The 13,089-nt window shown below is 41.5% G+C and overlaps 1 protein-coding gene across 1 annotated transcript; it reads right to left on the reverse strand.

The window, feature by feature from the left end:
- Positions 1 to 1,440: 1,440 nt before the first annotated feature.
- Positions 1,441 to 12,873, reverse strand: LRIT1 (leucine rich repeat, Ig-like and transmembrane domains 1). Its single transcript, XM_051617400.1, has 3 exons — positions 10,522 to 12,873; positions 6,471 to 6,776; positions 1,441 to 3,520 (listed from the first exon to the last, which is right to left on the reverse strand). Exons 1-3 carry the CDS (start codon positions 11,018 to 11,020, stop codon positions 2,532 to 2,534), a joined length of 1,794 nt encoding a protein of 597 aa, XP_051473360.1. The 5' UTR covers positions 11,021 to 12,873; the 3' UTR covers positions 1,441 to 2,531.
- Positions 12,874 to 13,089: the final 216 nt, after the last annotated feature.

The raw sequence follows: 13,089 nt of genomic DNA on the forward strand, positions 1-13,089 counted from the left end.
TGTCTTTGTGTGAACCACCACCAGTTTTGGAGCCACAGCAGCTGAGATGTTAAATGGTGATGCCTCACCTATCAGACAGTAAGAATAGCCATAGGACATAGAAAAAAAAAAAAACAAAACACGTTTGTTCTACATGGGAACACTATTTATGCAAAGTGCAAAAACTATCCAGCAGTCTGTAAAGCAGTGAAGGTCACAGGACGACCTCTCCTGCCTCCCCTCCCCACAGGCACAGAGCAGCAGCACTGGCCCAGCCGGTGCCTCTCCCATTGCTGACCCACAGGCCATGTGTCTGGCACGCACCCATGGACTGGGCGAGAGCTGCTCCTCACCAGGGCTGGATGTGGCAACGACCCAGCCCGTGCCTCCAGGCAGCCAGAAGGTACGTAAATACCTCTCGTTCCCAGTCAGCTCCTGCAAACAGCTTCCTGACCTATGGGGACGTCCATAGGCAATAGGTCCAAGCTTTAGGACAGCCTTGATTCTTCATGGCTAGCTTATCCATCCCGGGCCATGCCAGGTTGATTTCTGCACAGCACAGAGATACTGCTGCAGGTCTGCGCAGGAATTGGGCTCAATAACACAGCAATCCTTGCAACTTATCTCAAAAACTGCAAGTGGAAGCATATTTTTGTTCTTCCTTGGAGAGACGCTCTAAAAATCATCCTGAGAAATGCAATTGTATAAATAAATAACATCTATTATGTACTACATATTTAATCAATTAATTTGTTGCATTAAAATACCTATTTTTGCAAAATGTTATTTGTAAACCTAAAAATCTATACAGTCCAGTGGTAGAAGTAGTACACATTAGTTTATACAGGGATCGACACATTCTTCCAATACAATAGAAGTTTTTATCATTAGTGTAAAGAATACAGGGAGTGCCATCAGAAATTATTATAATGTATCCACTGTTGCTGGTATTTATGTTGAGATCAAATCACTTGCTTTTCCATCAGGCCAAGTAACCTGACACAACTGAAACCCTTCTGTACAAGGACTTGTGAAATCCATGCAGGGATCCATTCCAGGCAGTGTTTTCTGTTAGCCCACACTGAATGCACAATCCAGAAGGTGAGCCAAGAATCTTCCAATAGTTACAAAAACGCATTTCAAAACAATTCATCAAGATTTATCAGTTACCGTTTCAACTTGGCTGGATCCCTCCCATTCAATGTTTGGCAGAACAAACATAGTTTTCTTCAGGAAGACTATTTATTACAAAGAGAAAAACATTATAAAGTATGACTGCATGAGGGACTGAAGTGGAAAATTACACAGCTGGAAAGTGCTTTGTGATAAGCACACAGATGCAAATTCCAGTGGAGCTACAGGACTTACTTGCTGATTAGCTCACCCTGGCTATCAAAGTACATTTACATTAATATTAGACAGGGGTTTTTTTCAGGGTTCTTCAACTTTTAAGATGTTTGAAACCCAAAAGTCCACACTGAGCTTCTGCCACCACTGATGCCATGGTGGAAGTATGGCTGATGTGTGCCTGGCCAGTGATCTACCATGGCATCACATACTCCTTTGCACAGAGCAAGCTCTTTTCATGACCAAACCAAAACGCCTGGCTGAGCCCACTGGTGTTCACCACCAGTTTTGTCAGGAGAGCCAGCACCAATGATCAGGGCTGGTCTGGGAGATTTTTGCAGAACTGTCTAATGTAGGCTTTTCAGTATGATCACAAAGCATTACAATGTCACACACAATTTGCAGGGTAGGATATTGTATGATTTTTAACTAGCACAGATGATACAAAACATACTCTACTAATTACAAGACATAGAAAATGCCAGCTGGGCCTGATACTGGAAGATATGTATGGTACTGTCATTCAAGAAAACCTTAAGTGTTTAGGGTCAAAATGCAATAACAAAACACTCTCTGTTATGTATTCTTAGGAGTGGATTGGGTTTTGTCCCTTGATTTCTATCTCCTTTGCACATTTCTCTGAATTCAGAGTGTACAGATGTTATTATGTTGAACATACAAGAAAGGGTTGCTGTACATCTGCGTTTAGTGCTCTGTTAAGCATCAAGCTGCATGTTTCATGCAAACATGGGAAATGTAAAAGGTGAGACTCTCAATCTTCACCTTCTTATGTATTTATATTAAAATTACTAAACACTCCCCTGTTTGTCAACCAAAAGAATGTCAAAAAAGCTGAAACTAAAACACAACATATTGCAGAGCAGATACTAAACAACACCAAGCAGAATGTGCTCGGAAATGTTGCTGAATGTCCTCACAGTCAGTGTGCACACTTCATTTTATGAAAATAAAAGTGGTCCAGTAGAACGAGGCCATTAACACAGAAGCTTTGACTGGTACAAAACAGTAAACCCCAAGTGGGATGACCAACAAGTTTCTGGAAAGCTTGGGCACCATCCATCCTCTTGCACCCTCCTCCATATCATTTGGAGACAGAAGCATTGACAGGATGCAAAGCTGAAGCAGAGTCCTGTGTACAGCCATGTGCTTTCCATCTAGCAAGCTGACAATCAGCCTAGTTACTATCAGCAAAAGTATTCATTAGGCTGCCCCTCTACCTTTGGTATTGCTTCTGAGTCCACACTGGATCGGGCAGACAGCAGCCTGTTCGACTCATCGGGGGTATGTCTAGTCAAGTATTCTCCTTCCACGCCTTTCACCTTGGACCCAGGAGACAGGCTTTCAAAGGTGACGTAGGACTCCTGAAGGTCCTTAGGTTTCCGCACAAAGCATTTTTTGCAGCGCCTTTTGAGTGCTCCACAGCAGACCACCAGTGTCAGAGGAACAGCAATGACACAGGCCACGCTGATGACAACCACATTGATGAGCTTCTGGGTTCCTCCTGCGCTGGCTACTTCATCTGTGGAAAATATGATGCATTGCTCCTTCCTGGGAATCAGCCCTTTGACACAGACACACACAATGTATTTGGTCTTTGGCAGCAGCCCATAAATGGTGACCTTGGTCTTCCCTGGCTCCACATTGATTCTCCGCATGTCCCTCTCTCCAAAGACAGCATAGAGAACACTGAAAACTGTTGTGTTTTTTGCCAGAGGAGCCTTCCAGGCAAGGGTGATACCCTCATCAGTGTCTCCTATCACCCTGACGGACCTCACAATTCGCTCCTGCTCCTGCTCTGGCTCAGTGGGTGGGCTCACCAGCAGGTTTCTGGGGTTGCTATCTTGTGCCACATCTGGGAGGAGAAGGGTCTCTCCAGTGCCCACTCCAGCCCCCAGGGTAGGCATGGTGGAGGTGGTGATAATGTACCTTGCCACTAGCTTGTCATTGTAGGCAGCTGCCTCCATCCCACTCACCTTCCCACTCCATGAACCTCTGGCATTAGTGTTGGGGTCATCCGTGCTCTCTGAGTCAGTGATGATGAGAGATATGAACGCCTCTGTTGCCCCCAGAAAATTCTTGGCTTTACAGATGTATTCTCCAGAGTCAAAGTAAGAGACGACAGGCAGGCCCAGAATAGACCAGCTCATCCCATCACTGGAAATCTCTTGGTGGACTGCAAGGAAGGAAAAATAGAAAATAAATAGGTAATGATAAATAGAACAACATGTTTTGTAAAATATTAAGATTAAATCAGCCAAATGTCTACCTCCCAGAATCATCATTTCTCTTTGCCACCAAGAACATTACAAAAATCAAAGTAAATCCAATAAAAGGACATTAACATTAAATTTAGGTTATGCTGGGATTTACACTGCTTCAGACCTAATATATGTGAAGCATTTGATGCTGCTCTGTTGAGTTTTGGGTGCCTCTACAAGAACATTGAGGTTCTGGAGCATGTCCAAGGTAGGGCAGTGAAGCCGGTGAAGGGTCTAGTGCACAAGAAGCATCTGAGGGAACTCAAGCTGTTCAGTCTGGAGAAAAGCAGACTGTGGGAAGACCTTCTTGCTCTCCAGAATTACCTGAAGGGGGGGGTTGTAGTGAGGCAGAGGTTGGTCTCTACTCCCTAGTGACAAGCAATAGAACAAGACAAAATGGCCTCAAGTTGCACCAGGTGAGGTTTAGATTAGTTATTAGGAAGAATTCCTTCACCAAAAGGGTTGTCAAGCACTGGAACAGGCTACCTAGGGAAGTGGTGGAGTTACCATCCCTGGAGGTATTTAAGAGACATGTAGATGTGGTGCTTAGGGACATGGCTTAGCGGTGGACTTGACAATGTTAGGTTAACTGTTGGATTCAAAGCTCTCTTCCAACCAAAATGATTCTATGATTGTATTTCCTCCCAAGTGACATACAGTTTGAAAGCAAAACAGTAAAGGTTCTTCCATTAAAATAAATAAATAAATAAATGAATGTCTCTTGTATAGGTACAATATTTAAAAGACTGGAAGGAGAAGGCAGTAACATGACCTAGTTGAACATTAGGTGTAGTCCTCTGAGTCACTGAAAATACAAACAGTGGAGATTTTCTTCTAAAAAACATGTATGGACTACTCAAGCATATATGGAGAAAAACAGCTGAAAACTAATATTCTTTGTAGTGCTAAAGTAGGGCAGGTTTTTATATTGAGGCAAACACAGGGAAATCTGATCACTTACTGCTGGACACAGCTGAGTGTTGATTTTCTCACTTGGTTTATCAGGAGGCTAAAACTCTTCTTTTTTTTTTTTTTTTGCCTTTTTTGTGCAGAAAAAGAGTTGGGAAAACAGTTGGGATCATGCAGAAGGGTAAAGCACCTTCTTCATTGTTTAACCAGCTTCCTTAGGATGAGCATGTACTATCTCTGCCCTTTCCCAGTGAAAGGTAAACCAGGGAGATGTCTGAAAGGCAAATGTAAGACAGGATGCAAATTTCTCCCAAGCCTTCATGTGGTCAGGATCAAACCTTGGCAACCAGGGCAACTTCCACTGACAGTGAAATACAATGGCAGCTGAAGTTACTTTTCCAGTTTAATTTTTTACTGAATGAATATACTAAAAACCATAAAGTTACTGGTCTTCTTATGGCACTTCTCATACATACAGACTGGACTGTCTCTCACGCCTTTCTATTCAGATCACCAACATTTAAGCCAGTCATATTATAGCATTGGCACAGAAGCTGCCAGTGCTGAGAAATAATGTATATTTTCAGCCAACTTTTTATGGAAAGGTGCTAAAGTCTGACTTAATGAGGCACAAAATACGTAATTCTTAATTGTAGCTCAAAGTAAACTCAACATAGACTTTCAGGAAAGCATTTTCTGATTTATTTTTTTGTTGTGGTTCTCTCTCAAGTGTAGGAGGGATGTTAACAGCATGACAGGTAGACATTATCATAATAGGCAGCTCTGGTACATCCTGTGCATCATACACAACAGAGCGGTAACCTGTGCAGATCCCAAAAAAAGGGATATTTCTTACAAGTGCTCCTACTGCTGTGAAAGAAAAATGCTCTCTCCCTTGTTTCTGCACACTGAGAAGCCCAGTAACCCTTTGAAGATCAGACCCCATACTTAGCAACTTCTCTGATGAGTTTAGACCCCCTATGAAAGTCAGGACCAGGCCTGGGAGACAGCAGCATTCAGGGGAGGTCAGAAGGATGAAGGTTCAGGTCTTGATCTAAGACCTGTAGGGCAAAAAGCTAAGGACGACTGTCTTGAGCACAGCAAAGGTTTCTTCCCTGAATTCCCCAAAAATTAAAGAACCAACATTGCAATCTGGGGTCCAATCATCCTTGTGAATTGAAATGCTTGGTCATAAAAACAGTGTTTGTTTGGATGCTTCACCTACAAGAGGGGTGAGCAAAGAAGAGAGACCTGGTCAGCGTTTCTCCCACAAAGCATTTTCCCAAGAGACCTTATCAATCCATCAGAAATGAACCATTTATTGGAACCATTATCACTGAAGTATTGTATCCCTCAGCAGATCAGTGGCTCTTTTATCTTTTAATGCATCAGTAATGGTGCACGTTTGCAATCTTTCCTTTCTTTGCCACAGCAGATTTGAATCCCAGTTGAATTCACGTCAGACATCTCTCTGTCAGAGATGTTTATTAGCTGATTAATAATAGCTCATCATTACTCTCAAAGACCCATAAAATAATTCAGTGGGAAGCCATTTCAGTGACTGAGTATATAACTAACCTAAAAAAGCCGTTTGCTACAGCTGGACATATTTCATTGTTTCATCTCTAAGACTGGCAGAAAACCTCTCAACTTGTCTCACCACTACCACAATTCTTATGAAACAAAGCAAAGCCAATGTTTCACTCATGGTAGTGAAACATACATTTCTCTGATTATATTTACGTCAACATGTAAGTAATTTTATAGTTTGTAGAAAAACATAGTTCTATAGTGAATGACACGCTATCATTTTGCACCACTTTCTTTTTTGGAGTCCTTTATCAGTAGGAAGGATCTCTTGTCATAGAAGCTTCCATTTGCTGGACAGTCCATAGAAACTAAAGGTGCAGGCCTCGTTCATCCCATGTGTACAAGACAAGGTTAAACCAAACCCACCTGTGCCATTCAGTGGAGCACCATCAGCCCTTCTCCAGCTCAGCTCAGGAATGGGCACTCCCGTAGTCCCACATCGCAGTAACACAGTGCTGCCCAGGATGGTCTTTACTTTGGCTACGGACGTATGTACCACGGGGCTTTGACACTTCCTTAGCTCAACTTGGCTGAAGAAGACTCCTGCAAGGCTCCGGGGAGTGAAGCATTTCAGCCTGGGCTCAATGAATGCTATGTTAGGAGACTGGAAATTTATGAGATGGACCATTTCATACAGACTGCAGTCACATACCCAAGGATTGTCTTGCAAGCCTGTAAAAATAAGAGCACTAAGTCACTCCAACAGCACCTTTAGCTTCTGCCAGTTTTGTTTCTGTTTTTCAGTAGGACAAACTGTAATAGGCTCCTAACCTATCCAGGACAGACTGCCTGTGTATATGGAGGGGTGTGCAGGGGATGGATTGTCCCAATAGCCCCTTGCTGCTGTTGGCTGAGCTTGATGGAACCCACAGTTGCCAGTTAGTAGAAGGAAATAAATATGGCTTGCTCAGGTCATATTCTTTAAATTCATAGTACAATTATTCATATAATGAAAACATCACTATTTATACATATAAAGAAGCAAACCAAGAAGTTATTATAAACACATTTGGTTCCAGGATGGAAAAAACAAGTAGCCATGGAGGAGGGTTGAGTTCGTTTGGGGTGTGGATTTTTTTAGTATGAAGACTATGGAGTTCTTTAGACAGGCTAGGAAATTTTTCTCACTGGAGATTATTAAAATATTAGCCAGATACAGTCAGGACTGCGATAGGTGTAGCTGACTGTACTTGACAGTAAGAGTTCTCTTCCGGCCCTGTTATTCTAAGGTTTTTTTCATTATTTTAGTAATCAGTTGCTTTTCCTGAAATGTTAATTTACACCTTATAAGATGAAAGAACTGCTTTAAGGAGTAAATTGAAGAATATAAGTTACAGTATATAAAATAAGTAGATAAATACTATATTAAGAATATACACATATAGAAGAACACACTCTTCCCAGAATATTTCTCTTGTTTTTTTTTCTGCTCAGTTTGCACTTACTGAACTCGAATTTTGAAAAAAAAAAGTGACATTATTCTATTAAAAATAAACCTGTGAAGATGATAGTGGAAAAGCAACATCGGAAGTAGGGCAATGCAGGAACAGAAGCTACTGCATTCTGGTTAACTCTGTGTCATCCTACTTACAAATATTTACATTAATCTGTCCTATGGACAGTTTATGGTCTCTAATTACTTCACCTAGCAGAATTGGCAGTGGGCATATTTATACTGCTTAACTTCAGGCATGCACCTGAAGAGATCATCTAGTCCAACTCTCCTATTGAAGTAGGATAACCTAGAGCACTTTACACAGGGCTGCATCCAGGCGGGTTTTGAAGATCTCCAGAGATGGAGACTCCACAGCCTCACTGGGCAGCCTGTTCCAGTGCTCTGTCACCCTTGCTGTAAAGAAGTTTTTCCTCATAGTTAAATAGAACTTCCTATGTTCCAGCTTGTACCTGTTGGCCCTTGTTCTGACACTGGAAACTACTGAGAAGAGCCTGTCTCCCAAGCCTCTTGCCTGCCACGAGAGTGAGCTCTGCTCCCTCCCAGGGGGTTCACCTCTTCTTTTCCACAGGCAGTCCCAGGACATGGCTGGGGGCTGGCAACTGCCTAGAGCACCAATACGCCCTCAATTCCCAGCAGGAGGAAATGCCCACTCTATGGTGCCCACTCTTGCTGGCCCCTAGTGCACTGCAGCAGTCATGTAAGTGGCAGCTTTCCAGCGAGAACCAAGTTTTGACACAAGCACCACAAGGGTCTGTGAGCTTCAAGGAGCTGCTTGGATTTCCTAGAGTCAACAGAAACACAGGGTCAATCAAAAGCCCCTGAGGCCTCATAAAAACTGTTTTAAAGACTGCTGGGGAAAAAAAAAGCAAACAAACAAAACAAAACAAAAAAAACCAAAACAAAAAAAACCCTCTTTCTGAGACCACTGCATACCATCCTACCCAGGCTTGGAAGGGGGCGTCTGAAAACAGTGAACTTTGTGAGAGCATTTTGTGTAAATTAATGTATTCAAGTTATAAAGAATCTATGCTCAGAGTTTGGCTTTACTGTTTTATGGCATTTTTTGCTAGCAGGTTATTTCTGAGTTCATGCACTAGATAACAATTTATTCCAGATTCTCTGGCAGGAGTCACAGCCTTAGTTGATGCCACAGCACCTTCAAAGTCCCAGTGAGCCCTTTGCTGCCGTGCCCAGCACAGTCCTGTGGGCTCCCAGGAGCCATCCTCACACTTGCAGTCTTGGCATACACTATCTGCCAGCAAGCTACCACTGGAAGTACTTCTTGAAGCAGTCTACAAGCAAGGGCTCTGAAGCGGAGTCACAATGATGCACTGTAGACAAAAAAAAAAGGGACTGGGCTGTCTTTTTATTATTCATGGATTTTTTGATGCTTCCATGAGAAACAGTCATTGGGCAGAGTGAAATAGAAATGTGCAGCTGTGTTCTCCCATTCTGCTCCTGCCAGGGATGTGCGTTTCATGTACCTGGTCCCTACGGGTGTCAGCAGGATAGGACCTAGGAGCTGGAGTGTATATAAATTACCATATTAATCTTAGTATTATAAACATTTGCCTACATGAATTTTTTAGGATTCTGGCACAAACAACCTGTGCACAGCTGGCGATGTGAACACTGAGGTTGGCCACGAGCATCAAGGCATTTTTCTCAGCAAAATATTCTCCTAATTGTAAATTGACTCTAAAAAATAACTAAAGAAAACAGTATGATCTAAGCAGTGTCTTTTCATGCCACAAATTAAATGGCTATCCCAAACAGCCAGCTTTAGCTTAAAGAACTTGATACTGCAGCTGGCAAAACAAGACAACAAAACACCTGCTCCTCTCCTGATGCTAATGAAACCTCAAGCAACATCTGCTAAGGACACTAAAAGCTTTGTGGTGACAATTTGAATATTTTTAAAGTCTTCTGTCTCTTTCCACTACAATCTGATTTTTAAAACTTTACCCCCCTAAATTTATCCAGAGAACAAAAAGCAGCAGATACTTCCCAGAATGAGAGAAATCTTGCAATACCTCTGATGAGATTATAAAAAAATGCCTGAACTCACATCCATGGCTATAGAGGCAGTACACACAGATGCACACACCCCGCAGATCAAACCCTATGAAGCTGGGTGGGCTCACAGCAAGTGAAGACAGCAGATGGCAACAATCATCATCAACTTGCTATGGATTTGAACCAGTGCATGATGGCTAAAAGGCTGAGTAGTAATCCCCTGAAGTAGTAAATGTGTTCGAAACCTCATCTGGGGATACTGTAACTGAGAGGATTCCAGATAGCCATCTGTAATATGCCCTCTAACACAAAAATGGACATTGTCCCAAAGTCATACTTCTGAAGAGCCAAGAATTGCCAGTAAAAAGTGGATTCTTGTAACTTTATAGCTGCCCTTGAAGGCAGAACTATCTTGGTGGCTTTGAGGAGACTAGGTTTTAATTCTGTGTGACCAGATAAACAAGGTGGCTGGAAAGAGACAAACTGGTAATCCTGACCCAGATTGTAAACTCAGTGATGGATTTATTCCTCTTTAAATTGGACATCATAATTATCCATCTTTTTATTGAATGATACTTTAAATTTATCAATTCCATAATAACTGTTGTTAGAAAAGAGCACATGAATGGTGTGGAGCTCTAATCATATTTGTATTTCTGTCAAAAATTGCAGTGTCAAGAAATACAAAAGGCTTTGAGCAAGAGTGACCAGTTTTGTGTTACAAAGATTCAAGCAAGTGATGGAGTTTATGGTGTAATAAGCTGGGTGTGGAGAGCCTGACGTGAGTGTTTCAATATGTAAATGAATTTGCACACTTTATATTGGGTATTAAACTGTACACAGAAATGTACTGCCTATGGTAACCACAACAGGTGAAAATGCTGCAATAAGATGCAGAGCTCTTGACATTTATTCCCCCCACAAAATGACAGGACCTTCTCTTACCTAGGATGATCTTGGAATTATCATTGGGGAAGTAGGGAACAGCCTGAAGGTTGGCCCAGGTGGCAATAAGAACCTGAGGAAGAGTCATCAGCTTATTGCTAGAGAGGTCCAGGTATGTGAGATTCCTGACATACCGAGCAGCATCTGAAGGGACTGAGGTAAGTTCATTGTTGTGTAAATCCAGAAGCCTCAGCTGGGGCATGTCAGCCAGGGTCTCCCAGGGGAATGATATTAAGTCATTCCCATCCAGTCTCAGCTCCTGCAAGTGTCGGAGGCCCTTGAAGGTGATGCTGCTGAGGCCGGCCAGGCAGTTATAGGGCATCCAGAGGTACTCCAGGTTGTGGAGCTTGTGGAAAGCCTCTCCTGGCACCCTGCGGATGGCTGTCTTTTCTATCCGAAGCTTGAACGTATCTACGGGGAAGTTCACAGGAGTGAGGGTCATCTCTGGGTCATTACACAGCACAGTCCTGGTGGGGAAACACAAACACAGATGTTGCATTTTTAAAAGGTTTTGAAACAATGCAAGATTTTGGTTTGCCTTTCTTTTTTCACAAGCTTTCTTGTGATTTCTTACTTGCTGCTGATCTCTACCTCATCATCATAAGTACATCAACTTGCAGCAATTCATATGTACCTTTCGACTACAGGGATTGCCATGTTGTGCCTCTCCTGGAGTGGTGTGAGTCTGAGTCTGGCCCATATAGTATTCCTGCTTTTTTAAATTTCGTATTTTTTTAGAGTACTTAGACAGCAGTGACAATGTTCACACACAATAGAGAACTCTAGTTCATGTTAAAACAAAAGGATCCACAAACTGAACAATAAAAGACATATGAAAAGAAGCCTTACTGACTTGTGGGATGGCAGGAAATAACATGGATTAAATTCAGCACACGATCTTTGGTTTGTGAAATGAGGATGAGAAAGTCAGCTAAGAGCTCTCTGGAAATACAATATAACAAGCTTTGCTTTACTGTGAAATAGTCTGGAAGGTGTGTACAGACAGTTGCAGTCAGTGCACCACAGGCAGGTACAGTTGTGAGAGTGAACGTGCAGACAATTCACTCTTTGGAAAATTCTACACTAAAAGCAAGGCAGTTTTATGTGTATTAATAATTTCTTCTCATTTCTAGTCTCTAGAGGTCAAATAATGAAAACTGTGCTGCATTTTCGCAGCTTTTGTACAAAATATTATGACATTGACTTTGCCAAGATGTGGGATTCTAGATAGCCGTGAAGAATGGAGACAAGATACGTCTCTCAGACTGTCTTGCCTAACAGCAAGGAGAGAAAGGAAAGTTCTTAACAAAATACAAAGCCACCTTGCAAAAGGTAACTGGTTAGCTAGGGATGTCTCACTCCGCATGCTAAACAAGTTACTGCAAGAAATGAAATGTGATCAGTCAAGTAATGTTTTCTAATCACACTGCCTGGCTGATAAACAGAACATTACAAAGCTGCCAAAACAAAACTGGTTGGGGCTGAAAGCAATTATTCCTCTACTATCAACAAAAACAAATAACATTGCTGAACTGCTCATGCAAGTTTCCTGGAGTTGGATGTTATTTGAGCCTACAGTTAAAATGTGAATTTATAAACAAAACATAGTACGTTACTCTCAACCAGCACTTTCATTTTGGCATTAAATCCTGCCCACAGATTTTCCTCTTCCTTAAAATCTCATCAAGTAAGAAAAATTCATAAATCCTTTTTCAATAGAACACTGGTTTGTTTTTGTGTGTGTGTGTGTAGGCATGACACAAAATATTTTGTAACAAAGACACTACAGCAGTAAAACAGTGTGCTTCTCATAATATCCCTAAACTATGTCAGTGAGCACTAAACGTTTAATCTATAGGATAATCTCCTTCTAGTAGTGAAAAATATGAGTCATCATGCAGGGAAAAAAACTGTGATAGTATACTCCTTAAGGAACTAATGGATATTTGCTTTATTATGTATTTTACCAAAACACACTATGGCTTTCTCCAGTCACTGAGAGGAAATTGCCCTGGGAACCATGACATTTATGGAGCAATAATTGGCTCTCCCACTGCTGCACTCCCCTTTAACAACTGCAGACTACATGTGTCTGTACCACATTTCTTACGGGGAAAGCTTCTGGTATTTAATCTATAGCACCATAAAAGAGATGAAAAAGTAGATCTATTTCATGGGGGATCCAAAATACAGGGGACAGCCTTTCATTTTAATATTGTGGTTTTGTCTAGAAAAAAAATTATTCTAAAGGATTTTATATCTGTCACAACACCTCCCCTACTGTGAAGCACACCTTATAAAAATGTAGCCTGTTTTTCACTGTCAGATCATTACTTTGTGATTACCCTTCATAAAGACTTTTTAATTACAAAAAATGGTGTTGCATTAAAAAATGCTCTTCTGTTCTTGTCTTCTTTCTTAACTGAGTTTCCAGTCTGATAATTATTTTATTTCTATCACTATTATTATCTACTTTTTGTTCATTATCATCTGAAGTCTATTGCTTTGCCTAAAATCTCCAGCTGAACAATTTTTTAAGTAAATGGAACCATAGTTTTTGGTACCATA

The sequence above is a fragment of the Apus apus genome, chromosome 4 (assembly GCF_020740795.1).
Source record: "Apus apus isolate bApuApu2 chromosome 4, bApuApu2.pri.cur, whole genome shotgun sequence".
NCBI lineage: Eukaryota > Metazoa > Chordata > Aves > Apodiformes > Apodidae > Apus > Apus apus.

Bases quoted from the DNA above. Each gene is read 5' to 3' on its own strand.
- LRIT1 (XM_051617400.1), bottom strand. From the start codon at position 11,020: ATGCAACATCTGTGTTTGTGTTTCCCCACCAGGACTGTGCTGTGTAAT. The intron at 6,777-10,521 runs GTAAGAGAAGGT...TTATTTTTACAG, and splicing joins TAATTCCAAGATCATCCTAG to GCTTGCAAGACAATCCTTGG. The intron at 3,521-6,470 runs GTGGGTTTGGTT...CCTTCCTTGCAG, and splicing joins TGCTCCACTGAATGGCACAG to TCCACCAAGAGATTTCCAGT.